We start from the raw sequence: 27,877 nt of genomic DNA on the forward strand, positions 1-27,877 counted from the left end.
TTATGACTGCTTGTAAAGGATTGAAGCCGAAGGATTTCATCCACATCACCGGCTGTCAAAACACAGGGACTTCTGTCTGAGTGTAGATACTTACTTTAGGAAAGGCAGGATAGAACATCTTGTTCATCTTTCCTCATGCTTCTCCACACACACACCCGCACACACACCCACCCCCCAACGCACAGAGGAAAAAAACCAAAGCCCTAATCATGCTATGCTTCTTTAGTACCTTCCATATAACCATAGAAAGCAATCTATGAATATTAAAGCTTCACAGCAGCAAAAGCATTAAACCCATTTGGTAATCAGATAGCTGAAATAACTATCAGCTGGTTGGTTGCAAGGTTAGGAAAAGTTCAGGAGTTCTAATTTCCAGTCCTTTAATCTAAGCCCTAGGCCACAAATAAGAAATTAGCCTGGAATTCATCATCAACCTTGTAATAACAAAACTTTGTTTATACCTTGACAAGCAGTGAACAGTACCAATTTCACTTTATAAGACGCTTACTGTTGCAAACCTATAAATTTTTTGCTTTTTAATATCTCAGTGTTGTTTTAAGAAAATTAAGTTGCTTCTGGGCCTTGAAACTTAGAATGAATTAAATGACACATGAATAAATATATATTAATTCTTTTTTATTAAAGTATCAAAACAAACTTGAATAGAAAACAAACTGCTTTTAATGCATTTTAAGGGTTCTCCTGAATAAAGTATACTTTTTAGAAAACTCATGCAACATACTGTTCCTTTCTAGGTGTTTAAACACTCTTTTCCTGGGCGCAGTCAAATGAACTTGAGTACCATCATTTCTAGCGTAGCGTGCAGGAGCACGCATGCACACACACATACAAAAGCAGTAGAAAGCAGCTATATAAAGAAATAAAAATAGATTTTCTTCTGACAATAGTAGTGGTACCATATTAACATTTGGCATGCTAAGTAAATAACATCAAGCAAGAAAAGCATGACGCCTGCGTCACCAGTGATATGGTTAAAAGCAACCATACAAATTCCCTAAGGGAGACACATGTATTCTGTCATTATATTCTAATCTCTGTGGTAACACTTTATAACAGTATAGGAGGCAAACAGTTTTGTCTGCTGGTATTTGATGTGCAAAAGGCAGAGCCAAGGTGTACGATACCCAGATGATGCCTTAGTTTTGTATTTCCACATTACAGAAGTCAAATACCAATGAACATTGTTTGACAAGTTTGTTGTAATATACTTCATGTGTATCTGTTGTCTGATAAACAGCTGGTCCAATTCCCTGCAGAACTTGCCCTCTAAGCCAGAGAAGTTGGAGCAGAGGCTCCAAACTCTGCATACAGGACATGAATAAAACTCACGGAAGTGAATGGAACTCCTTCCAACATACAGAAAGAGTGGATTCTCAGGACAGAATTGGACCTAGTATGTCATCTTTGTAATACATTCACTTTTCAGATACATGAAGCACATATCTTTAAAATGTGATATAGGACATTACAATATATCCAGATCTCAGGAAAATGTACTAAGAAGTTCTGTTGCAGAATATAATGATCGTATAAAGATCAGGTATGATATCTGATAGACTCATCTTGGACTTGCAGGGTAAGAAGCTTATGGCTGAGGTATCTTTAAGTTTAGCCTTTAGAACAAATCCACAATTTCAACACTGTGTAACTGGTGTAAAATATTATGTACTGTAAGCTTCATTCTTATTGTCTGCTTTGTTTAAATTGTGACATTGAACAGCTAGACACCACTGATGGAGGTACAGAATTTTGGAAGGTATAATGTCTGCACTCAGTTGTTGAAGATACTCAGTGCCTCATCTGTGGAAAAGATGAAGGATAAGTGTTTTCAACAGTAGTGTCTCAAATACAACTGGTGAAGTTTAGGAATATATAATATTAAACACCAAGAGATAAAAGTAAAAAGACAGCACAACACTTGTGTTTTCAGTTTTAACTTGCTCACAGTATTTATTAACTCTACTCATGATGATATTAGTGATAAATAAGGATATTTTCTTTTACAAAAAATTGTAAGGATATATTTTATAGGATTAAACAATCTGAGAATTTCACAGAAACATCAGAATTTAAACACTCATAGCTCCAACTGTTTTGTCCAGCAGCTCTTCTACCAGTTCAAAAACATCTAAGGTTAGTATTTAATAAAAACAACTATTCACTACATCAAAACTCTTGCCTCCTTTAGATTCTAAGTAACTGTAGTTGTCACTCAAATGTAAAATAAAAGTAGCTGCAATCATAATTTTTCCCTCTGAATCACCTGGCAAAAGGAAGTAATCCTGGCCAGGATGGAAAAAGGTTTGTCAAGCTCTTAATGCCTATAAGAGCTATCTGCATAAGCAGACCTGCTGAAGTCCGTGGAACCTCTTATGTGAGTAAGGGTTAATAGCATGAATTAAGGCTTGTAGGATTAGATCTTAGATGGTTTTGTTTTGTTGGTTTTTTTTTTAAAAACTTCTCATGATTTATGAGCCTGGGATTCAGTCCTGTGGTTCTTTACTCAGGCAAAACCTGTATCAATATCCCTCCATAATTAGTTTCCTCCTTCCAGTGGGTCCAATTCACCGAGTCACCAAGTGGTGGAACAAGCTGCTCTTCAGCAATTCAAGGAAAAATTGTAGTCCCCAAAGGATAGTAGGTGGGGTTCCAGCTCATAAAATACAAACTTAGCTACATGGACATTTTGCAAGAAACATTTCTTTGTCACACCTACTAGGCTCTTCAAATTCAGTCTCTTGAGATGAGTCATAGAAAAAACCCACACAAGTGTTGTGAAAAAAATGACAAAGCTTGGTTGGAACTAAAGGCTTTTTGTGTGTGTGTGTTAGGTTAGAATGCAACATTACGTATCAGTACATTCTGCCAGAAACCATGCTCCTGGAAACTTCAAAACTTTAAAAATACTCTCAGTCTGCTTTCCCTACCAGCAACAAGGAAAAGTAGTGTCCATCCAGCACAGCTGTCTGTACCATGTGCATCATTGGAAGTCATAGTGTTCTAGCACAAACATCGTGAGTGCAGGTACTGTATACTAGCAGAGAGCTAAAACTTCTGAAGCTGTTGTCTGTAGCTCCTAGGAACAGCAAGTATGACAGGTGCAAAACCTATGTTTGAGGCAGAAGACTCTTCAATTTGATTGAGACCAGATCTTCCAAGGGGAAGAATCGCTGTCAAGCCAAAATGATTCTTTCTGCTTAAGAAAGCAATCTGCCCTTCCTAAAGGCTCTTGACTAATAGAATCCTACACATTATGTCAGATCCTCCGTGGATTCTGGTAGCTGTTAAAAACACTATAAATATTTCCACGTTTGCTATGTCACTTAACCTTGTAATGTGCCTTCTTTGATCTGTTGAATAAAAAGATTCCTTTCATCTTCAGGTGTCCTTCCGTTTTGTGCCCTAACTATACACGTGGGCCTGTGAAGGTTTAGCATGTATATCAAATGCTGCTTCTCGTTCTTTAGCTCTTCGATCTGGGCTTTTAATTCTGCATTGATAGTTTCCAGCTTTTCTGATTCCTAGTCACAAAGGACAGACACAACTATTAGACTGAGTAGTTCAAATAGTTAATGGCAATGTTCATCTAACAGTTGCAGTCTTTTTTATTGCTGGGAAAGCATATGGCTAGCAGGGAAAGAAATTGCATGTTCTTAGTGTCCCGTAATGATGAAACTATACATCCCCCAGTTGATAATAGCCTAAAAACCAGATTGACAGTTACCTTCTTTGGCCTGTAGAGAAGTATAATGGAAGTTGAAAAGCCAAATTCAGACTTGTATTCACTTACAATGATAGGTGTCCAAAGCATTATTACTATCTTCTGCAAGATTATTCTGAACTTTTGGGGTCAAAAATTGACCCAAAATTATCTAAACTTATTAACTCCCTGGAACATCATGTCACATATCTGTAAACCTATGTTCACCTAACAAAGTAAGGACATAGCTTTTTTTTTTTCCCCTACCCCTAGATATAGGAATAAAGACAGGCCTGATGCTGCTGTAATATAGTTGTATATCATGGCAGAGCAGGTGAAGACAAAATTGGGGTCTTAGGACAGAGAATTTTGGGGTAAGCTACTATGCCACTCATTTCATAAAGAAGTCAGAAAGTACTTGTTGGTGTTTTTGGGCTCTTGGTCTCCACAATGAATGTTACATGAAATGAGTTTTTACTTCTTTTTGTGTTCAGTGTACACATTCAAATTAATATTATCCCCATAGACAAGATCAGTCACTGAAACAGTATCTCTTTTTGCTCCTACTATGCTTTCACTTTAGTCCAGTTTTAACCAGGTTTGGCTTTAATATATAGCATGTTAATTATTTTATAACTAATGTTTTGAAGGGTTTACAGAGTTTTGGGTGACATCTTTCTGTATTTCCTACTGTGACAGTACCCCATGCTATCTGTTTGGATCCTGGCAGGATGACAGATTAAGAACAATTCAAGCCAGTCACTTACTTTCTGCAAACATTCTGTTTTTTCCTTCTTTTTGTTTCGGCACTTTGCAGCAGCAATTTTGTTCCTTTCCCTTCTTCGCTTTTTTCTTTCATCCTCTTCAGGAGAAAACTATCCCATAAAAACAGATACACACAATCCGTAAGATGTTGTAAATACATGACCTGTATTTTAATAACTTCTGCATTTTTAAAAGCAATATGGATAGTGTTGTCAGTGCTTATCATGAGTTACATAAGAATGTGATTCTGACCTTGCTTGCCATGCCAGTAAAATGGTAGTAACTCCATTAGAATCGCCAATAAAACCTGACTGGAGTTTGGGTGGTTGTAATCCATGTGATGGCTCATTTTAAATCAATGGTACTCAAAAAAACTTGCCGAGTGTCCCCCCAGGCTGACTCCCACCCCTCCATCTTGCCTCTATTTCCCAAGGAGGAAAAGGAGCGAGGGGCACAGGGAGCAGAGCAGAGGTGTCATGAACGAGGCAGTGAGAGTGCAGCAAACTAAAGGCAGCACTGAAAAGGGGATAGTAACGCATTCCTTCAAGCTTTGGCTTGTTTCCTGGGGAGGCTCAGACCAAGGTGTAGCTGTTTCCCTAACTTAAGCTATTTTTCCACTTCATGAGAGAAATGTCTTTCACAGAGACTATTATCTTCAAGTAAAAACCTAGTGTGGACATAGCATGGCCATGTCTATCTTAGTCTAGCCCATGTGGGTCCTACTGGACTCTCCTCAGTGAAATACAACTTCAGCAGTGACTTATCTCAAGTTCAGCCACAAGTAGGCAGGGAAACCAGATTAGCACTTGCTCTAATCACTGTAAAACACTGTCCTTAGTCCATAATAAAAAATAAAATATCCAACTATAGACCTCAATGGAAATGAGAAATACCAGAGGGTTTCTCAGAAGCACTTAACAGAAAGCCAAGCAGCAGGCTTAAAAGGATCAAGTATGGTGGAGAGGGTTGTCTGTAGCTGATATAATTACTGGTCTTGTGGTGAAACTTTATTAGAGTATTAATCATTCATGCTGAAATGCTATTTAAAGAGCCATACCTCTGTTTTCATGATTGATGTTTCAATTGGCCTTTCAGAAACTGTCATCGTGTCCAGTGTAGAAGACATCCTGTGGGACTGACGCTTATTCTGAATGGCAAACCTCAGTTCCTCTTTCACCAGTGGGGTTAAATTTGTGAAATCATCGAACCCCAGTGACCCTGCAGGGGACAAAGTGGGAACAATTGCGGAGGCGCTGACTTCTAATGCAGATACCTGGCCTGAGTGTTGGACCATCATTTTGCTGAAAGGTAAAAAGAGATAATAATAATAGTCTTTCAACAACTTTAGAAAGGCAAATAATATTTCCTAGAGGTATGTTTCATACTGCGAATAATACTGTATTTCTTGCATTGCTTCAGTCCCCATTCCGCGTCTACCCCAATCTCTCACTAGAGACAAGCAGTTAAGAATTTGGTCGCTAGTAAAAACTTCTACTTTATGTTAACTTAAAATTAGTATTTAAAAAAAATAACAGTATTAGCACATCACACAATTTCTAGGTCTTTCTGAAACTTAATATTAAAAAAAATTGTGTGTATGTATACTGTGAAGTTTTAAACTGGTAATGTGTGGCAAATGAGAATCGAGTGAACAGGAAGAGAAAGAGGATAAGGAAGAAAAATCAGAAAGCAAAAAAATATTATTATTTAAAGCACAGAAAGAGCTTAAAAGTATCTCCATCCTCAGAGCTATACTACCACAGATTCCAGCTTCAAATGGCCAGAGCACACCTTGATCTCAGCTACATTTAGGCAAAGCTCAATGAGTTCTACTAGAAGCTGAAGTTTGCTAACCAAGACAGGATCCGTCACAAAATTATCATGCTCAATTTTACGCAGAGTTGTAGATCTGGTTATAAATGCCTGAAAAATGGTTAACAATAAGAGCTGGCACAAAGGTAAAAGTCTATACATGCTCTGGGGCTTTAAAGCACAGGCTGAGTTGGAGGAATTGAGTGATGAAAAACGTGAAGCTGTTTCTTTCATTCCTTTGCTCTTGTAAAATCTGAAACTGTCCTCATGTGCCCTCAACAAGAGGTCTGAAATTTTTAAATATTTATGGTCAGATCTCCTGCTGATATAAAACAGTGTGACTGAAGAGACTTTAGGGGAATTATGCAAATGGACACCCATGGAAGAACCTCATTTCTAGTAGTTTTCCTAAGAAAATGAACCTACCCAACAGTGGGCTCTACTTTCCTCTTTTTAATCATTCTTATTACTTTTTTAGCCAATTTTGGAGGGCCCCCTGTGTGCTTTGTGAAAACTGGTGACCCCACTGAGGGAGAAAGAGGCAAAACTCAGCAGTCAGCCATCCAAACATCGTGGGCAACCTAGCTAGCTGATGCACACAGTTCTGCATGACACAAACCACCTCTCACCCAGAAGAGGCGAGATACAAGGTCTGGAAGAAAGCTGAGCACTTTTTGTGTGGGGCCCAAGGGACGAAAGGTGCAAATCCATAGAAAACCAGATTGTATTACTTCCCTTATTTATAAAGCAACTTGTGTTACATAGGATTTTACCACGTTGCTTTTCTAGTTTTCTTTGGTGTGTAGGTTGGGGGGGGGGCGGTTATAGCTGTACGGGTAATTACAGTATGTGTTATCTACTCTTGATTAGAACTGTAATAATTACAGCAAAGTCAATTGTAATTAACGTAGTGCAGGTAAGCAAATAGTTGCCTCGGGATAGCAGTGTGGGTGAGTTAAATTTCCACATGGTCAACACAGAACTGCACAGTTCCCCATACGCTACGTCTGTAACCCAGCAATAAATGTTTGGGGTCACGTGCTTTGACAAGAAGATAGATTTTGCTCAGAGATATCTAAAAATACACTGTAAGTCCACACTGGTGCAAATGAGAATAGAATCTGGTTCATCGCTAAGTGAGGTAAATATAAAAATCTGAGGACAGTGAATTGCCAGTTGGTAGAAAATACCATGACCAGCTGCAGAGTCTTCCTCACTTCTTCCTCACCCGGTCACCACAGAAGAGCTGAACATTTCCCAGAGTCTGGGGGTGAAATCCTGAACCCACTGAAATCAAGAGGACTTTTTCTGTTGACCTCAATGGGGTGAGGATTTCACCCATAGTTACTAAAGATGAGGAAATTATTTGGAACAATTTGTTATTCAGAAAGACCTTGGGAAATTTATGTAATTCTCTTCAGAAAGCCCCTGCTCATGAGTCACATTTAAAGTACTGATACGGTTTAATCCTATAATCTCAGAAAGCTAGCAGTTACTCTTTTTCAACAAGTCAGAAACAGCCCTACAATTTCCAGCTGAAGTCTTCCCAGCATTATTTACCATTTAGCAACATTCAACCATTCAACTCATTTAAACAGGCTAATTCCAGATGACACTGAACCCCTCATTGCTAGCAGAAATTTCAGCTATTTTCACTGAATCAGTCTCCTTGGCTGCTGGTGATGGCTTCATTCAACAAAGTTAATTCTGTATAATTCAATAAAACCAGGAGTCTTAAATTAACAGTAAAACTGTTTCTCCAGCCTAGAAAATAATTAATTGGGCTAATAATTTTTGAGCTCTGGTGGTTTATTCAATTATTTGTCAGTTTAGGTGAACTTTTAATTAAGGTCAGCAGCAGCACCAGAAGAAACCAAGAATGTTTGTGCCCAAGAGACTGTGTTAATTGTGGATTTCTACCTGTTAGTGCTAAGTGTACCATAAGCACCACCAAAACCCTACTATAATGTCTCCAGGTACTATCATCCATCTGTCATTAGTGTGGGGAAAAAAAAAAAAAAGAGCGGTAGGGTGCCCACGGGGAGGGGAAGCACAGAGCAGGAAGTGTCCTTGACCATAGAAACTTGCTGCTCTCCTGCCTGAACAGCTCACTGACCTTCCAGACATCCTCAAAGGCATCTCTATTTACTCAGACTTTAGGGAAGGGAGGGCCTACCGGGGGGCTGAGGCTTGTGTAAGGATTTCCGCCGTGAGCAGAGTCCCATTTTGCAGAGCTGTTTGCCACTGGTTTGCTTTCCTGGGGCTCTTTCTTGGGGCAGGGCTTCTGGACAGTGCCTGATAGGGTAGGCTTCCAATCTACCACTGGGATTGTTAGGAGCCACCGTGATACAAATAACAAAAATAATCAGCCTTATGTCAAAGCTACTCGGTAAGCTGAATAGATTCCCTTTTCATAACAACAAGGTAGATGTTTTCCAACTTCTGAGGAACAAATCTTCTTTCAGAAATGTTTTGCAAGAAGGAAAATTAGGTTTTGCTATTTTAAAAAACGCAACAAGTTGCCCTTCCTTTTTCTCAATTTTTGTACAGATTGTACCTCTGTCTATAAGCCATCAAGAGCACAACCTCATTTTCTCTGGGTTTGTAAAGGCTGGGGAAACAGTAGGAATAAGAATATCAAGCCTTAAAGTGTGATTACATCCGGGCCTTTCTGATACAATCTTTGTTTACTTTGTTAGACCATGCACATGGACCTGGGCTCCAGGCTGCTTTGAGTACTTCTGGAGTTAGTGACATTGAAGGTGCTGAACATTTCACAGACCTGCACCGTAAAGGCCCAGCTTATTCCCAGTGTGAGTTAATGCTTCGTTACTTTATCCTTAGTTTTGGAATTCTCCAAAGAGAACAGCTTTTCTATTAATGGTACCCTCCCAATTCAGGTAGATTCAACCAACTTCGTTCATTTGTTTGTCCCCTACTTTTTGTTTGTTCTTTTGCTGATGATTCTTTCCATCTACAGTGAACTTTTACATCCCCTCTGCCAGTATTTTAATTTCAGGACATACTTCCTAGCTGTGCATTTCTATTATTTAAGGGTATTCTTGTTTAGTGTTAGTATTAAAAGTGAGTAATTTCAGTCTTGTCTATTTTTGCTTAACTACAGATGGCTGACTGTGCCTTTTGGTTTTATTTCTTCATATGAATTCCTTTTCCTCTGGTGCTGATGCAATAAACCCCGATAACCATTGAGGTTAATCTTAAACAGCATTAAGAGCAATTACGGTTCACAACCTCTGTGCACGCTGGTTGACCTTAAGCTTTCTGACATCCCACATCATTCCCAAAACATTTTCTGTTGCCTTCCAGCTTCTCAGATGCTGTTACTAGGAGGAAAATCGACTTCCAACAGGAAACTCGTTCTCTGAAACACGTTTGCTGTTGGGTCACGCCTGACTCGATTAGGCAACAGTTTAGCAAACCTTCTTCGTGTCAAGACACGGGGACAGAAAGAAAAGCGAACGGCCCTGGCTCACGCCGAGAGCTCCCGCTCATTTTAAGTACATACAGTCGAGCCACCTCTACGCGGCCGAGCGGGGTTGCCCTTCGCCTGGCCGGTCCCGCTACAACTCCTCTGTCCCTGCCCCTGAGGACCCGCCGGGCTCGCGGTGCCGCCGCCGGCTGCCGCCCCCGCCGCCGGCTGCCGCCGCCGCCCGGCCGCTCTCCGGCATCCCCGCCGGTCCCGGGGCCGGCGCCGTCCCTCCGCCGCGGCCGCCACCGCGCGGTGCCGAGCGGCTCTGCCGGTCCCGGGGAGAGCCGGGGCTCGGCGGGTTCCCTCTGTCCCTCCGTCCCGGCGCTCACATCTGGCGGCGGCACGGGCAGGGGCTTCCCCCAGATGGGAGCGCCGGGAGGGAGCCTCAAGCCGCCGCCGGCGGAGGACGGCCGGGGCGGGGGGGGGGGCCTCCGGCGGCAGGGCCGGGGGCTTTCCCGGGGCTCACGGGAGGCGGCGGCACCGCCGCCCCCGACTTCGCTCCGGCGGCGAAACTTTTCCCCGCCGCGGACCCCCCTCCCCGCCCCCGCGGCGGGCATCTCTCCGTGGCGGGACAACCTCCCACGGAGCTCAACCCCGCGACCCGCCGGCACGGAGAACCTCGGCGTCTCCCCCCTCCCGCTTCCACCTACCTTCCTCCCGTTGCTGCTGCTGCTGTTTTCCCGGCCGGAGGGAAGGGGGTCCGTACCCAGCCCGCAACGCTGCCGTCCCCGCTCCGCCGGGAGAGCAGCTCTCGCCGCTCCCCGCTCCTCTGCTTCTCGCTTGGGTTGCATCACCCCCCTTATATAGCCGAGCGGGCAGCTCTGGTATTTACTCTGGCGGCGAGTCCCGGGCTGATGTCATGCTATTAATAGCCTCTCCGAAAGAGAGGGAGGAGGGAAGCAGAGACCGCGGCGGTGATGCAAGGCTTCCCCGCCCGGCACGGCTCGGCACGGCCGCGGCACGGCGCGATCCGCGCCGTGCCGCGGCCGTGCCGAGCCGTGCCGGGCGGCATCGCAGGTTCCCCGGCACCGAGGAGCATCCATCGGCACCCGGAGAGACCCCGTCCTCTTGCCCCCCCCGCCTTGTTTCTTTCTTTCTTTCTTTTTTTTTTTTTTTAATTGAAGCTCCGGGGGTTTCTTTCTCCGGGCCGTTTTGCTGAGAAGAAATCAATGTCCCTCTCACGACCAAAAAAAAAAAAAAAAAAAAAAGTGGAGATTGTGATTGTGTAGGTTTCGAAAGGACTGAAAAATGTGGTCTTGTTCTACAGGAAAAAAAATTGTTTAACGCCCCCCCCCCCCCCGCTGCTTTAGATGATAGCTAAAAGTCCATTTTACATGAAGAGGAAGGCTTCAGTTTTTACTCTGAGGAGGAAAGACCCGTTTAATGAAATGATAGAAAGCTAAAAATAATGCCAGTTGGTTTGGGGGCTTTTTTTGTTGTTGTTTTTTTTTTTAAATCTTTTCTTAAAACACAACAGCACATGATTTCCTTATGATTTCAGGGAAAACCAGGGAGTCCCTATAGAAGAGAGGGAAATACAGCAGTGGCTGTGGTGAAGGGGGTTTTGTTTTGTTCTTTTTTTGTTTCCGTAGCTTCCTGGTTTGTTAAACAACAGACATTGCCTTCTAACAGCCCCCAAAAGTGTTAGAGAATAAGATGTGTCAAAAAAGCATTTACCCAGGAGAGACACAAAAGCCTTACAAAGAGAGATGCACAGTGTTATCCAGTATGATAATATTCCATATATGATACATACAAACTTGTCATTAAGACAGTCTTCAAGTCTCTGTACTAGGTATGGAAAGATCAGGATAGTTCATGGTTGAGGGTATTCTAACTAAACCAATACAAAATGTATACCTTCATATATAAAATGTATACCCTGATCAAGTGTTCTGACTGGTTAATTAATTTCATAATGTTCAATGTGGCTGTATTTTGATAAAAGGTAATATGTCTCAAGTGATATATTCTGGGATATATTAATTGCTCGGAGCATTTTATCAAGGATATCGATTTCTAATACTACTTTGAAAGTCCCTCTGTATCGCCGCTCTATGTGCGTGTGGCTGCCTGGGTATGTACGTGTATATACATAAATGTACACATTGGCCACACAGACAGGAGTAGTAACCTTAGCTTTTTAAATGTCCCACTGCTAGCATGCTCAACTTTGCAAACTTAAAGCTCCTATTTTACATTGAATTTTCTGCTTTCGGAAAAAAAAAAAAAAAAGCTGGGGAAGGGAAGGAGTCTGGAGTAGTGACGTTGGCTTTCCTCCTGTGGAAGGTGCAGTTGCTCCCTGTTCTCCTCAAACAATGAAGTGCACTTCGCAGAGGGCAGGAGTGAGCTCCTCTGACCTACCTGGCAGCTCTCAGTTTACAGCTCGTGCAAGGTGCAAGCTTTTCTCTTTCACTCACCTATAGATAAATCATCCTCAGCTCTTTCAAAACATGTTTATTGCCTTATCTTTATTAATCTAGGTAAATCAACGTCAAGAATAATGCCAGGCAAAAACTTTGCTCTTCAGAAGGGTCTAGAGTAAGCTTTACATTTCAGCTCAGTGCAGCCTGTGAAGTTCTTTTCACTTCAGAGGCATAATTTTATAATTCATGCTGTGTTCAGGAACAGCTGGCATCGTTTTTCTCAAGCCTAGAAGAAAAAAAAACAAATCCCTCTCAAGCAGAGGCCAAATGTGGAAAATTTCTTCCCAACAGATAATTGGTTGGAAAGTTCTCAGCATGAAGTTATTGTGGAAACGTGTTAGCAACATCGGTTTTAGTGGCCATGAACAGGTGCCTGCTGTAATTTTGACAGAGATTTAGCAACTGTCCATTCTTATTTAGCTAGCTGTACCAGAAGCGGGAATTTATTTAGAGTATTTTCAGCTAAGCAGAGCAATGTCACAGAATAATGAAGGGGGGAAAAAAAGCAGCTCCCTCCTTCAATGTGGGTAGAAGTACCTTGGAAATCCAAGTGTTGTTATCCTGTTGTTAAGGGTCACTGACATCTACTCAACAATTGCAATGCTTTACCAAGCAGGCAGATGATTATTTTGTTTTGAAATCATACTATATTATACAAAAGTAAAGCCAAGAGATTTGTTTGCTATACAATGCTGTGTCACCACTGCTGGTACCATTATTGCCTAGGAGCTACAGCCTGTACTAAAAACTGACAGCAAACCAGTTGTGTTCATTCTTGAACTACTCCTGAAGTGAGCCAGCTCCACCCTGCAAAGCAAACAAAAAGACCGTTCCTCTGCGCATTTAAGATTAGGCCTCTGAAACATGTCCTGGCTTGAAATTCTTCAGTGAAAAAAGAAAATGAAACCACAGTGAAAAATAAACCCAGTTCCACTGTGTCACATAGGTTTTATCCTGCTACCCTTTAAAACCAAAGCTAACCTGATTGCAGTGAAGATGTAGGATCACACTCCAGTTAAAAAAAAAAAAAATTAATAATTAAGACTCTCAAGAAGTTAAAGTAAAACCCACTCCAGCCACCAGATGCTCTGATGTTCTTTGCCAGTTTCATTTTCCATCTCATAAAATATCTTCCATTTGCCTCCCTCTGAACATTTACTGGTCCTTTTCCATTTCGGTTCTCTTTCATCACAAGCTTCAGGGGACAGTGGCCCTGAAACAGCACTCATTTCACAGAGGTGACATTCATGTACATTATTTCTACTTTCCTGTAGGCCAGGTACAGCAGCTCATGACCAGAAGACCAACACATATTGGGTCCTTCTCCCTCTGCAGAGACATTAGGCTGACTACCACCCCATGGTGTGGTCCTTGCAGCCCTCCAGGAGTCTCCAGTGTAGAGGAAAGAATTCTTTCCTTTACCTTTTCCTGACCAAATCCTGTCTCCACATCCCTTGAGACTACTTCATACACTGTGGGTATTTGCTTAAAACTAAAATATGGCTGTCTCCTTGCTAAACAGAGCTATAGACATCATTATACAGAGGAACAGACTCCCATCCTTTCAGCAAAAGCTTTCTGCTGTCTTCTGTCTTAACGCAACTATAGGATGTCAGTAAGAGTAACACAATTAAAATCCCTGCATCCCATCCAGATCCCATGTTGGCTTATGGTCATGTAGTTCCATTAAACCTATTTGGTCTGGTGAAAATATAATGAGATGTAAATAAATAAGATGTGTAGTGATATCTTGAGTAAAACCTGTCTCTCTGTGTGCTTTGTGGTTTTAATTGTATTAACTTTTGAAATTACTGTAACAGTCCTGTAACTGACAGGTCCAATTTTTCCCTGCATGGCACATACACGAGAAAGAGGTTTCCAGAACTCAGAATTATCATGTGGTAAAATCAGGACCGAATCAGGTTTTTTGACTATGCCTAAAAAGTATTCCCTATTTCTGTGATGGAATTAACCTTCACCATGATTTTTGCTATGATGTGGTACATTCAGGTCTCAGTCTCTGTGGTAAGACTCCCTTCTTCCCCCAAACATGTACTAATTTGAGACAATTTTCCCATCTGACTGGACTAACACCAGAGTTGAAACTTGGGACTATTTTTGCCAAGGTTTAGATTGCTACTGCTTGGACTGTGGGAGTAATCTGCAGTAGAAGTAGCATCAGCCATCCCCACCCAGCCCAGGGCTTTTCAGCTGCCGTCTGGGGACCCCTTGGGCATCTGTGGGCTACTTCCAAGAGTTTCTCCAAAAAGTGACTAAAAAAACCCCCAAGCCTACAGTAGTGAGGGTCAAATTCACTCTGGGAGCTTTGGATCTCTACAAGGCTAAGAGATCAAAAAATTGAAGGGAGTTAAAAACCAGAGTTAGAGGACAGACTCTCACAGAGGCTGTATGGCAGACCCTGCTACCATCTTACATTTAATACCACTCAAGCGGATGAGTATATGTCTTGTGGAGGGAAATAAGTGCACTACTTTAATTTCTTTTATTCTTTAACACTGAAGACGAAATTCATTTGCTCCTTGCTTTTCTTTCCTCAGCTGACCTTTCTTTCCTTACTGCCTGTTTCCATCACTATCCCTCTAAATCCATTTATTCTCCATTTATTACCTCCTTTTGGACATCCCATTTCCTACTCTTTTGCTTTGTTTCAGTAATAGCCACCTTTCCCATTTCCTTAAAACAGCAGCTTCTCCTTTTCTTTTGCCATTTCCCTGTTTCTCCTCTTCTCACTTCTCTCTTTTCCCTCCCTGTATCCCTGGATACCATCATCCCTCTTTCTGTTCCCTTTTTCCAGCAATTTTTCTCCCATTGGTCCTTCTGCTCCTGCCCAGCAGCTTCCCAAGCTTAAATGAGTCGTTTTAATTTTCTCTTTCGCTTTCTGTCATTTTACTTTTTGTTTCTCCCCTAATAAGATGGAGGCACTGATAACAAAATTACCAGTGGGTGCAACAGGACGTACATCTCAGGCCCAGATTCCAGTGCCCAAAATTACCACGAATTTTAGTGGAACTTTACTAAATTAAACATTTTGCAAGCTTGTCAGTCATTATTATATGCAGTGCTTTGGGAGTGTGGGGTGGAGGGGCAAGTTATACAAACATCCCTCTTCTCTAGCTGAGAGACAGCCCTGACACTGGTCCAGTCAAGTATATCTTTAGTTCCCTTTTGTTGAAGCCTTTCAAGGTGTTTTTTTTATCAGATGGACTTTGTGCTCCAGCATAGAAGCTGGCTAAGCACAATAACCTGTAATTACAATTTCAGATCTCTTTAGATGCATCCAGATAGTAACCAACAAGGAAAAGAGATCCCACATATGAAAGAATCGCATCTTAAACTAGACTGAATAAAGCAAACTCACTGATTCCACTGAACAAGAATAATGATAGGCCAGATATATTAATTGCCCTCAGGCATGTGTAAATTATATCTCCTTTACGGTGCCTTTATAGTCCCATCTATTTAATGGCAAGAAAAGCTCCATCTTCACAGATCCTCCCTTTCACCTCCCCCTCCCCATCCTTTCCACCTTGTAAAAAGCATGCCAGATTTTGAGAGCATTTAGAGATTCATACTGAACTTCATCAATGGCTTTATGTGTAAAAAAATGATCACCGATTAATGTACTAAGACCTGATCCAACTATTACTGAAGTCAATGGAAAGATTCCCATCGACTTCAATGAGAGATAAATTTAGCCCCCAGGGGCTATGAAAAACCAGCGTTTACTCACACTAGTTCTCAGCATACAAAACTCTCCTCTTGAAATTACTTGAAAGAAATGCTAGAAATTATTTGTTGAAGGTGTATGTTTCCCTTAGGTGGACTAATGTAGTTATGGTTTGTATGCCAGGTAAACACAGAGGGTGAGAGGAAGAGAGTGAAAGAGTATGTCTATTTTTACTGTGATAAGTTACAAATATTTTGGATACATTATAAAATCATCATGCTGCTACACACAGATACACACACACATACACGCGCACACAAATGGATACCCCCTTTAAAATTACCTGTTCCCATTGATTGCACTTGGAACTGTGAGTGTATAAAGAATACTCTAGGACTTGATACCATTAATGATACTTTAAACAGCTCTTCCCATCTGCCTGGTAAATATGTAAATTACAATTTGCCATAATAATTACAAATTAACATTTCTAATTATTAAACATTGATTTCTACATAAATACCATTTCAAATACCAACAATGTATGACACAGATTTGCAATCTACAGAAGATTCAAAACCAAGGCTGCCATTGCAGCTTTCACTCTGCTTATCATTTGTCCTCTCACCTACTTCACATGTGCCTTGCCATGAAAGGAGCGCATGAATGATTTTAACTTGCAACCTCTTATCTTCCCTGGTTTATTTTTTTGGCTTTAACTGTACAGTAACTTGCCCAGATAATAAGAACAAAGTGTAAGTAAAATGAAACCAATAGAGCTGCACGCAGATTTAAAATAGACTGCCTTAATTGCAGTCACAGAAGCATTCCCTGAGCCCAAATCCTGACTGCTCTGTGGGCACGGGAGGCTGCCAATGAGGCCACCTCAGCAACGGGGGAAGATGCAGGGTGTCACTGCACCCACCTGGGGCTCCCAAGTGATGTCAGTCCGGTGGGGAACGCCACCCGCTGTGGGGTAGGGTCCATCTTCTGTCCGGTGACTCTTCGAAGCTGAACGGTTACAGAGAGAGAAAAGTGGACTGCAGGATGCCCCTTGTCCAGGGCATATCCTCACCACAAGGCTGTAAAGTCAGGCACCATCTGGTTTACTGTCTAACTGGCTTGTAACTTCATGATAGGACAGGTTGAGCAGGAGAAGTCTATCTAGAGTAAGATTCCCCAAAGAGCACAGCCGATCAGTTTGTGGTTAGATCACTTCTCCTCAGACAGAGGGGCCATGAGTTTCATCCTTCTCAGCCAGAGGTGAGAACCCAACTCGGGTCTTTCCCCCCAGACCAAGTGCTCTCGCTGATGGTGTTTTATTAAGAGACCAGCTCAATCCCTAGTCCAAGTTTAGAAGGGACATCTGGGGCCATGAATGCCCCAATCACAGTGATGCTTAACTCTAACCTGCATTGCAGGTTAGATGGTAAGTGGGAGAGATGGGGACATTCATTTTCACCATGCCCAGCCTCCTTCTGTGGAGCTGGGCTTTAGTCCTTCTACACTGAAATAATTATTAACAAGGCAGATGAGGACAGTGCTGCTCACTGGACTGGGAATCAGAAAATCGGAGGGCTCCTTATTCAACGTCTTTGTGATTTTGGATAACCTGATGGTCTTCCTTTGGTTCTGTTTCTCAGTCTGTTGAAAAGGCTAACAGTATTTTACATTCTAGGGTGAAGTAGCTGAGATTCCCAAATGGAAATCATGGATAAGGCTGGTGTACTTTATTTTCATGTCTAATTTTAATTAGCACACTAATGGGCCATCAGACCTGAGCCTTTTGTTGCTGGATGCTCTCTAGATGCATTATTATCTGTTCTTACTATTCAATGTCTGTGTCATAGTAGTATTTAGCAGCCCCAGTAGGGATTCTGGGTGTTACATGCAAGAGTTTTATATTGAGCTCTAAAAGGGATGACAATCTGTCAACTGTCAAATAGAAGCTCAGATTCAGCACAGCTATTAAATACATGGCTGAACAGGCCCTGCCCAAAAGCCTTGTCTGACCTAAGACTTGCTGTTAATGAAGACCTAAAATAGCCTTTATAAATATTGTAACTTATTCCTGTGGAATTATATTTCTTCTAACACATTTGGGATGAAAGCACCTGACAAGGTATGATATTGTGGTCTTTTGTCAAGGTCCCCATTTTGGCAGTTTTCTTATATGTATGGGCTGATCAATTAATTTATTAGAGACCTTTGAAGTACAGTAATTACTGTTATTTTTCTAAAATGACAAAGGTTTAGAATTCAAGTAGATGCTGAATTATTAAAATAAACCAAAACCTAAGAACTTTAAAGAGACCTAGAGCACAAAAGCAAAGTCTCCATTAATAGTGGATGTTAGAGGAGTGTCTAGTTAGTAAAAAATAAGTTACACTATATCTTATAACCATCTCTAAGGTAAATTGTCTCTTTATTATTTTTCACTCTAATTCTAATGTTTGTGACTTATCAAATCATTCAAGCCTACTTTTTCAGAAGGTTGTTCAGAGGTAAACATTTCCTGCACTGAACTAGGAATGCACAGGATTAATATCTGGCCATTTGCACACACCATCCCACATGCCCAGATGAACTCCCGTGCATTTGAGGCCATAGGCTTTGCTGGCTGAAGCGTTCTTGGAAGCCTTCCACTCTGAAGTGAGTGTCCTTGCAGTAGCAGGAATAGCTAATGTGTGTTGTGTATAAGCAACGATGACTGGTCAGAAAAGCATTTTCTGGGAGTTTAACAATCAGTTGGAAGTGTTTTCATCCCCGTATCTGTGCTCAGCTTGTCATTTACTGACAGGAAAAGCCTTTTCCATCAGGGATTTTTACTGTTATACTTTGTGAAAATGTAAAACATAAAGAAGAAAAAAAGATCAGCTCTGCTTTACTAGTAAAAATTAAACTCCAAATGTTGCAAATAAGAAATAGTAGTAAAAGTAGAAATAGGACTGGACCCAAGGCCCTGGGGACTGCAGCAACCAGAACTGGGAGGTAGGAGAGCTGTTGTATATAAAGAGATTTTGCAAGCTAAAGAAAAAGAGGAGAGAAGCAAGAAACTTCATCAGGGCAGCTGCAGGACAAAAAGACTTTTTCGTTGGTTGATTCTGATCAGTTTTGTATGCATTGCTATTTGTTATTAATGGGTTATTTTGTCCCATGTTCTACAGAACCATCTCAGGCTCTTCACAGCGTACGAGCAAATGTAAGAGTAAAGCAGACTTAGAAATATGATGGAGTTATTAAACTACTCTAAAGAAACAAGATGAAATGGATGGTTTTCTAAGTTAGGTATCCTTCTAAACTAGCAAGTCTATACCTTATAACTTCCCTATATTTTTTGGCACTGCTTCCTGGGACTAATAAAATCATAATTTGTACAAGCATCTGTAAGATCTTGCTTATGCTACAGCTTTAAGGACCAGGAAAACCAGAGGAAATCCTGCCAACCAGAGGGAATCAGTGAGGGGAAGCAGAATATTGGTTAGTGCAGAAGAGGGCACTTTGGTGGTTGTTTCTAGAGACAGAAAGCTGTCCTGTGAAAGCAATCTCCAACAGGTACAGATGGAGCTAGTTAGAGTAGGCACTCTCTTATTGTCAGGACTTATCAAGACATTTAAGAACCGATGTGGGAGTTTCTCCTCAGATACCACTCCTGTCAAGTTCAGTGCAAGGTCAGCCCCAATTAATTTCCCAGGGCTGTACACATAATGAGAGAGGACTGCTGCTCCAGAATTGCTGATTATCATTTCAAGAGTCTGCTTGCTTTTGCAGATAAATATTGAAGGATTTTTAGCGGTACTTCACACATAAACATACACTCTACTTTAAAACTGCAAGGACCTTGTTAACTGAAGACACTATTCTCCCCTTATATACAGAAAAGAGACTGTGACACACAATCAGCCATCAGTCAGCATGAGAGAGAAAGTAAAGATATAAAAATAAAATACTCCTGTAAAGGGCTGTTAGGAGTATTCAGCAGATTTCACTGTGACTTCATGGTGCTCTGTACAGGAATTCAATACTGTATTGCTCCACATTAAGGGAGGGATTTACCATTTTTAAGGGCTCAGTTTCCCATAAAGGGAAAGTGTAGTTCAAGTCTATTTAAAGTTATCATTTTTTCCTATAAATGAAAGCAGATCAAAGTAAAATGTACTTTACCATTCCATTTTAAAGAGACAGATGCCTGTCATTTTCTGGAGGGGAAGGTAGTTTCCTTGCTAATGCAGAAGTATTTCTTGCCTTTGCATAAGCCAAGATGTTCCCCATTGTTATCAGAAAAATTGTGAAATGTTTAGTTAAGTCTGCTTCCAAATGACATCTGTGTTGTGGCACACCTAGGTATCAGGCAGCCCCCAGCCCAGCCTGGCACTCCATTTTGAATTTATAGCCGTGCCCAGTGCTTCAGAAGGAGTTTTGCTCAAGTTGGGATTGCAGGATCAGTCCTACAACTTGTTTGGAAACCATAAATTAGGCTCAATGTTATGCTTCCTGGCTTTAGTGAGGCTGTATCTGTTAGTACCATTTATACATTACTTCACTTTTTAACCAGTCAGATAAATGCTCAGCTTTGTGGCTGGAGCAGAAACTACAGATATGACAAAGTACCCAAAATAAGCCATGAACTCCCCACAGATATAAATTGGCATAAGTGCTTTCATTTCATCACCCAAGGATTTGGCTTGGGATGGTTTAGCTTGACATTTTTTGTTGATTTATTTTGTGTTCAAAGCACCTGTATAAAGCAGAGAGAATATGCAACCTAGCAGGCAACATTTAAACTCAGCAGGTCTTTTTTTTTTACAGGTGATTTGTGCTTTGTGCAAAAGTGGGTGTTTAGGCTCCAAAGTTTTCTCAACAATTTCCATACCGGTCAGTACAATCTCTTGAACTCAGGCTGTAAATCAGCCATGTGTTAGGCTGAGAGTGCTTGCAGCGAAAAAAGGCTCTCACAGCAAGTGTGATGTGCACACTGTTTTCTTTGCAGAGTGTGGGGATTAAACATGTACTCAAGTTGTTGGGGTCTGGTTTACAATTATTAAAGGTCACTATAATTTTTATAAAAAATAATAAAATATAATATAATATAAAATTCCTTTTTCCACAAATGCTCTGTATCCTTAAAATATCCATGCAGATGTCTAAGCATTTGTAGGTTTCATCACCAAGTTGAAAATATGTTTAAACACTACCCTTTTCCCTTTTTAAAATGCCCATTGTACATATTTTTACAAGAGGTGTTGTAAAAGCAGCATTCCTGGCCGCAGCCTGGCTCCTCAGGAGGTCACCAGCACACTCATGCAGCTTCTCCCCCATCATGGGTGTTCCTACCACAGTGTATTGCTAGGACAGAGCCATGGGCCTCCTCTCTAAACTCATTCCTGTAAACTGTGTAACAAGGGAGCTTCAGCATCCATTGGCTTCCTGACATAATCTGTTCATTGAATCTTACTTACCTGTGAATGTGCCTGCCCTAAATGGACTGCTTACAAAACCTGGGGGGGGGGGGTGGGGGGGTGGTTATAATCACCCTTCTATTACCCTAGTCCAAGACCTGTCCTGGTCTCTCACGGCACCTGCTGCATATCTCCCAGAGCTCAACAGAAGGGTTATTGGGTGAAATTTAGTGGCCACAAGAGATGAGATGAATGCACTAACAGTCATCAACTATTATCATCATGGTGACTGTTAGCACCATGATCACCTACCAGCATAGTCATCACCTGTTTTCCAAATCCCCTCTTTGCTTGATACAAGAACCTTTGCCCTCAACTCTTGATCTCGGTTCATTTTGGTCACAATTCTCCTTTCACTTCCCCGTGTGACTTCACAGACCCAAGTTCAGCTGCACGTCATTTGCGCTAATGAAAAGAGAGTTGAGCTTTGAGTCCAAGTTCTCAAAGACCTTTGGCCTAACATCCATTTACACTTATGTGATAAGACACCTAAATATCTTGCAAGGTAGGAGGGGTAAGCGTTCTCTCTTGGCTATCCTTCCTTCTAATATGGCATCGATTATTTTAGACTTTACATGTATACCTTATTCTCACTGCAGTCTGCGAGGCCACATTTCCATTGATGTAAGCATTAAACCAGTGGCAGGGTTAGAGCAGGCCCTAATTATATTACAGTTTAATAGGGAAACAGATTATGTCAAGTGGGAGGTCAGCAACATATTTTTGGAGCACATCTCAAAGTTCACCCGGTATGCATCCCTTCCTTTTACTGGAATATTTATAGTTTGTTTGTTTTAAACTGGTAATATCCTTTCTGTGAGCTTCTTCTGAGAGCCGTTCGGGACAAAGACAGCGTGCAGAACCTCAACCACAGCCGTCGGCTGCAGGAGATCTGGATCCTCCTCCTTTTCAAACTCTCCTGTGATGGATTAGGATGGCAGCTTTAGAGTGAACAAGCTGTAGTAACCTAAAGCAAGCAAATCCCAAGCTCCTTTAGAGAAAACCCTTGCCCAGTGTTTAGAGAAAACCCTGGCACCCATATGTGCTGCAGTCAGCACCCTTCATGTTCCCATGCACCTCAAAGTTTCATTTCTGCATGGGTGCTCAAATACATCTGCTACCCAGCTAGGGGCCTTCCTCAGGACTATGTCCAGTGGGTTCCTGATACTAAATCTTCCCCTAGATCCTCCAAGGTATGTGTTTTCTGATCATGCCTATCCTATGCAGTGGGAGTGAGTGCCTGCACAGGGTCGTTGTGCCTTTCTTTCAGGTGCCTTTTAGGGCACTTGCTTCAAAGAAGTGAGAAGAGGGCTCCATTTCTGCTCTAAAAAAAATGCTTGTGTAAAATCTTCGAGCAGCCCTCGGAGCGAGGACCAGAAACAGGCTCTCCTCCTGGGCCAGCTGTCCTCTCTTTATATTCTGCATAGCCTCAGCAAGGAGCCTGGAGGGTGCTCCTCTCCCCATCTTTAGCCTGATAGCTCAGGCAACCTCCCAGATCAAAAGAAATACAAGATTAAACCTCTTTAGGCAGTCAGTGGAACTGAACCCAGCTCTTACATATGCCTACTGAATGCTTAAAGGAAGCACCATTACCTCATCCTTCCACCAGCATTTGCAAGAAAGGAGTGATGCCTTGCTAAATGAAAAATAAGGGACCAAAGCACAAGCAGAGATCTCAGGTTTGTGGCTCTCGAGAGGACAGAGGTGCCTCCCTACAGCCTGGGGGGCAAGCAGTCCCCCATCTCCCACTGGGGAGGCTGAGCTGCTCCCTGCACAGCTTGGTGGCTGATGTGGGAGCCACTTCCAGGGGCTGAAGTCTTCCAGCTGAGGATCAAAACATGTAAGACAGGGGACCTAGAAGTCAGGTATTGCTGTGCCTAGATTTTGGGTGGCTGAGGTTTTATGGGAACTCCGTTGGCTCCTGAGCCTCTTCAGTAAGTTTACAATACATGGTAAGGACAGCAATTATTAACAAGGCCTGAGAAACCACTTTGTTTCTCCTGTGATGATCCAAGTGCACCACCACCAGGGACAACTCCCTTTTAGAAAGCAGTGGGAAAATGTTTAGATGGGAGAAAGTCTCAACGCCTCCATAACCATCTAATTTGAACTTGGAATGTGACAGAACTATCGTGTGAACATTTTTATGAATGATTTAGCAAAGTTCAGTACACCTTGTAAACAAAAAGCATATTTCCATCCCAAAGTAAAATACTGCTTAGTTTTCAATTTTTCTGGAAACATCAAACTTGTGTTAGTAGAAAAATGAAATGAACACATTAAAAAAAGTTCATCTCTTCTTTGAAACATGCCACCTTATTCTAAAACAACCATATTCATCCCAGCTGATACTGAAGATGTTAAAGTAAGAATTTCTCTTTCCTACTAGAAAATACAGCCACTCGGGCAGGTAATCACGGCATTGGAGTGTTTCATTTTGTTAAGTTTGATATAAACTTGTTTTATAAGATACTTTGCCTATCGAAAGACAGTAAGTTCCTTAACATAAACACCACTGCCATTTTATTACATGAATGAGCGGTTACTAGTTTTTTTTTTTTTACTCTAAACAAGCGAAAGAATTTGGAAATCCTAACTCTGAAACACTTTCACACATGCTTAATTTTAATCGTGCACGTAATCCCAATGAGTCCAGTACTACTCATACATTTAAATTTAAGCACATGCATAGGTGTTAGCAGGACCAGGCTTTAATATAGCACAAAATCTAATGTCTAGTTTTTCAGCGTTAATACCTTGCCAAATTCAGTTTTCTAAGAGAAGTCATTCTACGAAACAAATTATAAAAATGAATCTGTATCTAACAAATATTGTAACTGATGTGTATATATATTACAATATATAATATTTCTAAATATATCTATTACAACATATAATATTTCTAAAAAGTACTGAGTCATCTGGGGGACCTGACACACAATCTTCTGGAAGAAACCCTTAGAGAGAGGTCTACTGAGCGAGGAAAAATTTGGAAAACTCTGTTTTCTGGCAACATCTCCTCTGGTGCAGGAGCTTCCCCTCACTTAGCAGAACAAAGTCCCAGCTTCAGTATTTGTTGTTTTCGGTGAGTTCCCTGCAGAGCACATCTCTCCACGGAGGCATTTAACCTCCCCATGCTGCCCCGTGGGGAAAAGCCAGAAGCCCTCCCCGACCAGCTCTTCTCTTTCTAGCCCACAGACATGAAAAGTCTGGGTCGCCCCATGCTGAAGCTGCCCGTCTGTCTTCACGCTAACTCAGCCCTTCTCAGGCCATAAGCATGTGCTGGGGAGCCATTGCCACCCCAAACAGCAACATTTGCCGTTCATCTGAGGGTTTCCCTGAGTATTTCCCTAACAGAGCTCATGTTCCTGGCAGGTGTGCTTGCCTTTACGGTGGTGGTGGTCTGACATTAACTTCCACGCTCCCAAATCCCTTGGCAGCCATGGAGGTTGCTTGTGGTCTCCTGCCTGTCCTGCGGTGGGATACGGCAGCAGCCCCTGCTGCTCCATCCAGACCGACGGAAGACAACGTCATTTTGGCCTCATCCAGGTAAGGAATGGGATTAAATTATTTTCATTGCTGTTGGCATGGGCATGCACTCCCAATTCTGTTTTCTGCTGCTAATTCAGAGTAACATGTTATCAGTTATCACCAAGATAGCTATTTTTATTATAGAAACATGGGGTCTTGTTACAAGATATATATACTCTGAAAACTCAAAAAATTAGTATCAGCCAACTTTTCTCTAATTCAGAAAATAAGCTAAATCTTGATGGATCTGTTTATTTTTATTTGGTTTCTAAAATCATAATGATTTTCTACACTGAATAATTGTATGTGAACATTTTGTTTTGGGAGCTCAGCTTGAAAAACAAGCTAACAACAACAAAACCCAACCAACCAGTAAGGGCAAGCAGTACTCTGCAAGATTTTATCAGTTACTTCCAGCAAACACCCCTCGGTGCCTATTTCACTCTGCTATTTTAAGTTAATTTGCAAAGCTTCGGCAAGGAACAAAGGTTAAATACTTGGAATTTGCACAGGTTGTATGTCACCGCAGAATGCTAAATAAAAGTTACAAATAAATGGTAGTTCCTCCAAGAAGGAAAGAGGGGGTCGGGGCATGGTGTGCAGCTGCCCTGAAAATCACTATAAGAAGAAAATTCCTTGCGAGCCAAGTGGGTAAGCAGGAGGTGAAAATGCAGAGCATTGCAGAGGTACTGCTTTCAAGACCGTTTCATTAGCAGACTCCAGGTAGGTATGGAGATGAGCAGAACTATTTTACAAACATCCCCTGTTATGTATTGCTATAAGGAATAACACAATATACAGCTGTAGTACAAGAACCTGCTCTGGTAATAGAGTACATTTTAGCAACCTGAGCCGAGAGTTGAGCTTTGGTAGTTAGAGATATTGGCGATTAAAAGCAGTGAAAATAGATGTAAACCCAGCAGCACAGCATGCTACAGAAGTGGATATTTGTAGTTATAAAACTGCAGTCTTGGATGAGCTTATAGCAAATCAGATTAAATTTAAGACTGCTAAGTTGTGCTATGGAAGTTCATTTCTGTTGATGGGGCTTGGATTGTTCTGTTTATGTTTGGTTTGGGTTCTGCTGGGTGATTTTATCAACACATGTTATACACTTTCATGCTGACTGTTGTAGTAGCAGTTGCCATCCAAAGCCATCTCCGCACAGCAGGTACATTACATCTCCTACTAAGTAAGAGATGGGCAAACTGAAGGAAACAGGTCTAGAGTTTGCCCGTGGTCATGCAGCATGAAAACCATAGCAGAGAAAATAGAAAACCTCCAAGCCTTGACTCTCCTGTCAAATGGGGACTGTTGTCAATGCAAGGTACCATGGCAAACATTTCCTCCTCCAGCCTTCCTCAGCCACAAACAACTTTTTTACCAGTTCTGGTCCTCATCCAGCTCTGAGAGCCAGTGATGATAATTCGAGCATGCCAAGTGTCTGGCCTCAGCAGATTTTCTTGTGAAATAAAGAATGGGGTGTGACGTGGAATTTTTTTCTGAATTCTTTGAATATGTCTCCTGGAAAACATGCTTTCTGCTAACAGTTCTGCTATCAGCACATATTTTCTGCATTTGACCCTCTTTCCCACTTGTATTACTGTTGTACTTTATAGGAAAGACGTTAACTGGTTATTTTCAGTTATAGTACTCTAGCAAATTGTAGTTAGTTTGTGTTGGTATTTCAAAATTAGATTTCTACCTTCACGGGCTAATCCTAGGAGAAACTAAGTGTCCTCAGCTCTTATGAAACCAGTGATGTTCTGGGTGCCCAGCGCATTACTGAATAAGGCCTCATCGGAAGGATATCCAGCCAAAGTTGACAAACTTCTAAATAGAAAGTGCCCCATTCAAAAGCCACTTGTAAAAAACAACAAAAAAAAAGTCAGAAAAAATTAACTTATTTCTCAAACTACTTAAAAAAATCCTGAGAAGTCAGTAATTTCTAAAAATTTCAGGGAACACTTGAAACAAGTCATCACCACTAAGATTTTGTTTTATTTTTATAGGTTTTTCTTATGGCTTATACGTTTTGTAGTTACCTTTTCTGCTATTTATTCAGAACATATTAATTGTAACTCTTCTTTGTACCATTATCACTAGCCTGCAGATAGATATTTTTATTACAGAGAAAAGATATTTCATTGTGGTAACAGCACTCAATTTTGCCTTATCCTTATCGGTTTTCTTCTTTTGTGTTATTCACATACACAGGGTTCAAAATATTTGCGAGATGACCTCATATTTTTTTTGTTGTTGTTTCATTTTGATCTTGTGTTCCTGGCTGAGAGGATGTGTGTCACTTGCATTTTGAAATGAACTCTGGTAAATACAGCCGCTTCTTGAAAAGATCACTGCTCTCATTTGAGCACAACTTTGCCATAAATATGCAAGTGGGAAGAAAACTATGAAGACTTCTTGTGCGAACTACCCACGGGCTCAGTCTTCTCCCCGTTACAGCACAGTGCTGCTTCTGGATCCTTCCTCGCAGAGCACACGACCTACCTCACAGCCATACATGACACCGAGTGCCAAAGAAGGATAATTGTATTATAAGACTTTTTTAATTCCCCAACTTACTTCAGCTGTTATCAGCAGCTGGTTACTTCAGCTAGCTGATATGCCTCGGTGTCTTGTAAACATTTGCTCTAGTATTGTGCATTACTCATAGTTGGAAAATCACTTTGACTCCTGTAACATAATTATGTTAATGTCAAATGAGTCACAGGGAAACAGAAAACTTGTATCAGAGCTGCACCTTAGTGCCAGTTTCTGAATGCTCCTGCTGGCATGATAGAAGTAGGTTAGGGGATTTAGGGTGAAAAACAACTTTCATTTAATGAGTGATGTGAAATTATGATAATGACTCATAAGGAAGCTTACGTGACAATCAAATTCAGATTCACCGAAACATAAAATTGGTAAGAGAATAGCCTGCCTGATTATTTATAAGAGCGAGAATGAAAACGGCTGAATTTTTAA

The 27,877-nt window shown here is 41.4% G+C and overlaps 1 protein-coding gene and 1 long non-coding RNA gene across 2 annotated transcripts; one reads left to right on the forward strand and one right to left on the reverse strand.

Moving 5' to 3' along the window:
* Positions 1-615: 615 nt before the first annotated feature.
* ATF3 (activating transcription factor 3) lies at positions 616-5,783 on the reverse strand. The gene is made up of 3 exons (XM_052805430.1): positions 5,544-5,783; positions 4,489-4,596; positions 616-3,542 (listed from the first exon to the last, which is right to left on the reverse strand). Exons 1-3 carry the CDS (start codon positions 5,781-5,783, stop codon positions 3,345-3,347), a joined length of 546 nt encoding a protein of 181 aa, XP_052661390.1. The 3' UTR covers positions 616-3,344.
* LOC128149887 (uncharacterized) lies at positions 5,580-27,657 on the forward strand. Its single transcript, XR_008237886.1, has 4 exons — positions 5,580-5,794; positions 8,998-9,111; positions 24,737-24,910; positions 27,110-27,657. It is a non-coding gene; the product is annotated as an uncharacterized LOC128149887 (long non-coding RNA).
* Positions 27,658-27,877: the final 220 nt, after the last annotated feature.

Source organism: Harpia harpyja, chromosome 13 (assembly GCF_026419915.1).
Source record: "Harpia harpyja isolate bHarHar1 chromosome 13, bHarHar1 primary haplotype, whole genome shotgun sequence".
Taxonomy (NCBI): Eukaryota; Metazoa; Chordata; class Aves; order Accipitriformes; family Accipitridae; genus Harpia; species Harpia harpyja.

What these genes read in the sequence shown, in the direction of transcription:
- ATF3 (XM_052805430.1), bottom strand. Translation starts at nt 5,783, where the DNA reads ATGATGGTCCAACACTCAGGCCAGGTATCTGCATTAGAAGTCAGCGCC. An exon ending in CATCAATCATGAAAACAGAG is followed by an intron (nt 4,597 to 5,543) that starts GTATGGCTCTTT and finishes TTTATGGGATAG; the next exon opens with TTTTCTCCTGAAGAGGATGA. An exon ending in AAACAGAATGTTTGCAGAAA is followed by an intron (nt 3,543 to 4,488) that starts GTAAGTGACTGG and finishes CTTTGTGACTAG; the next exon opens with GAATCAGAAAAGCTGGAAAC.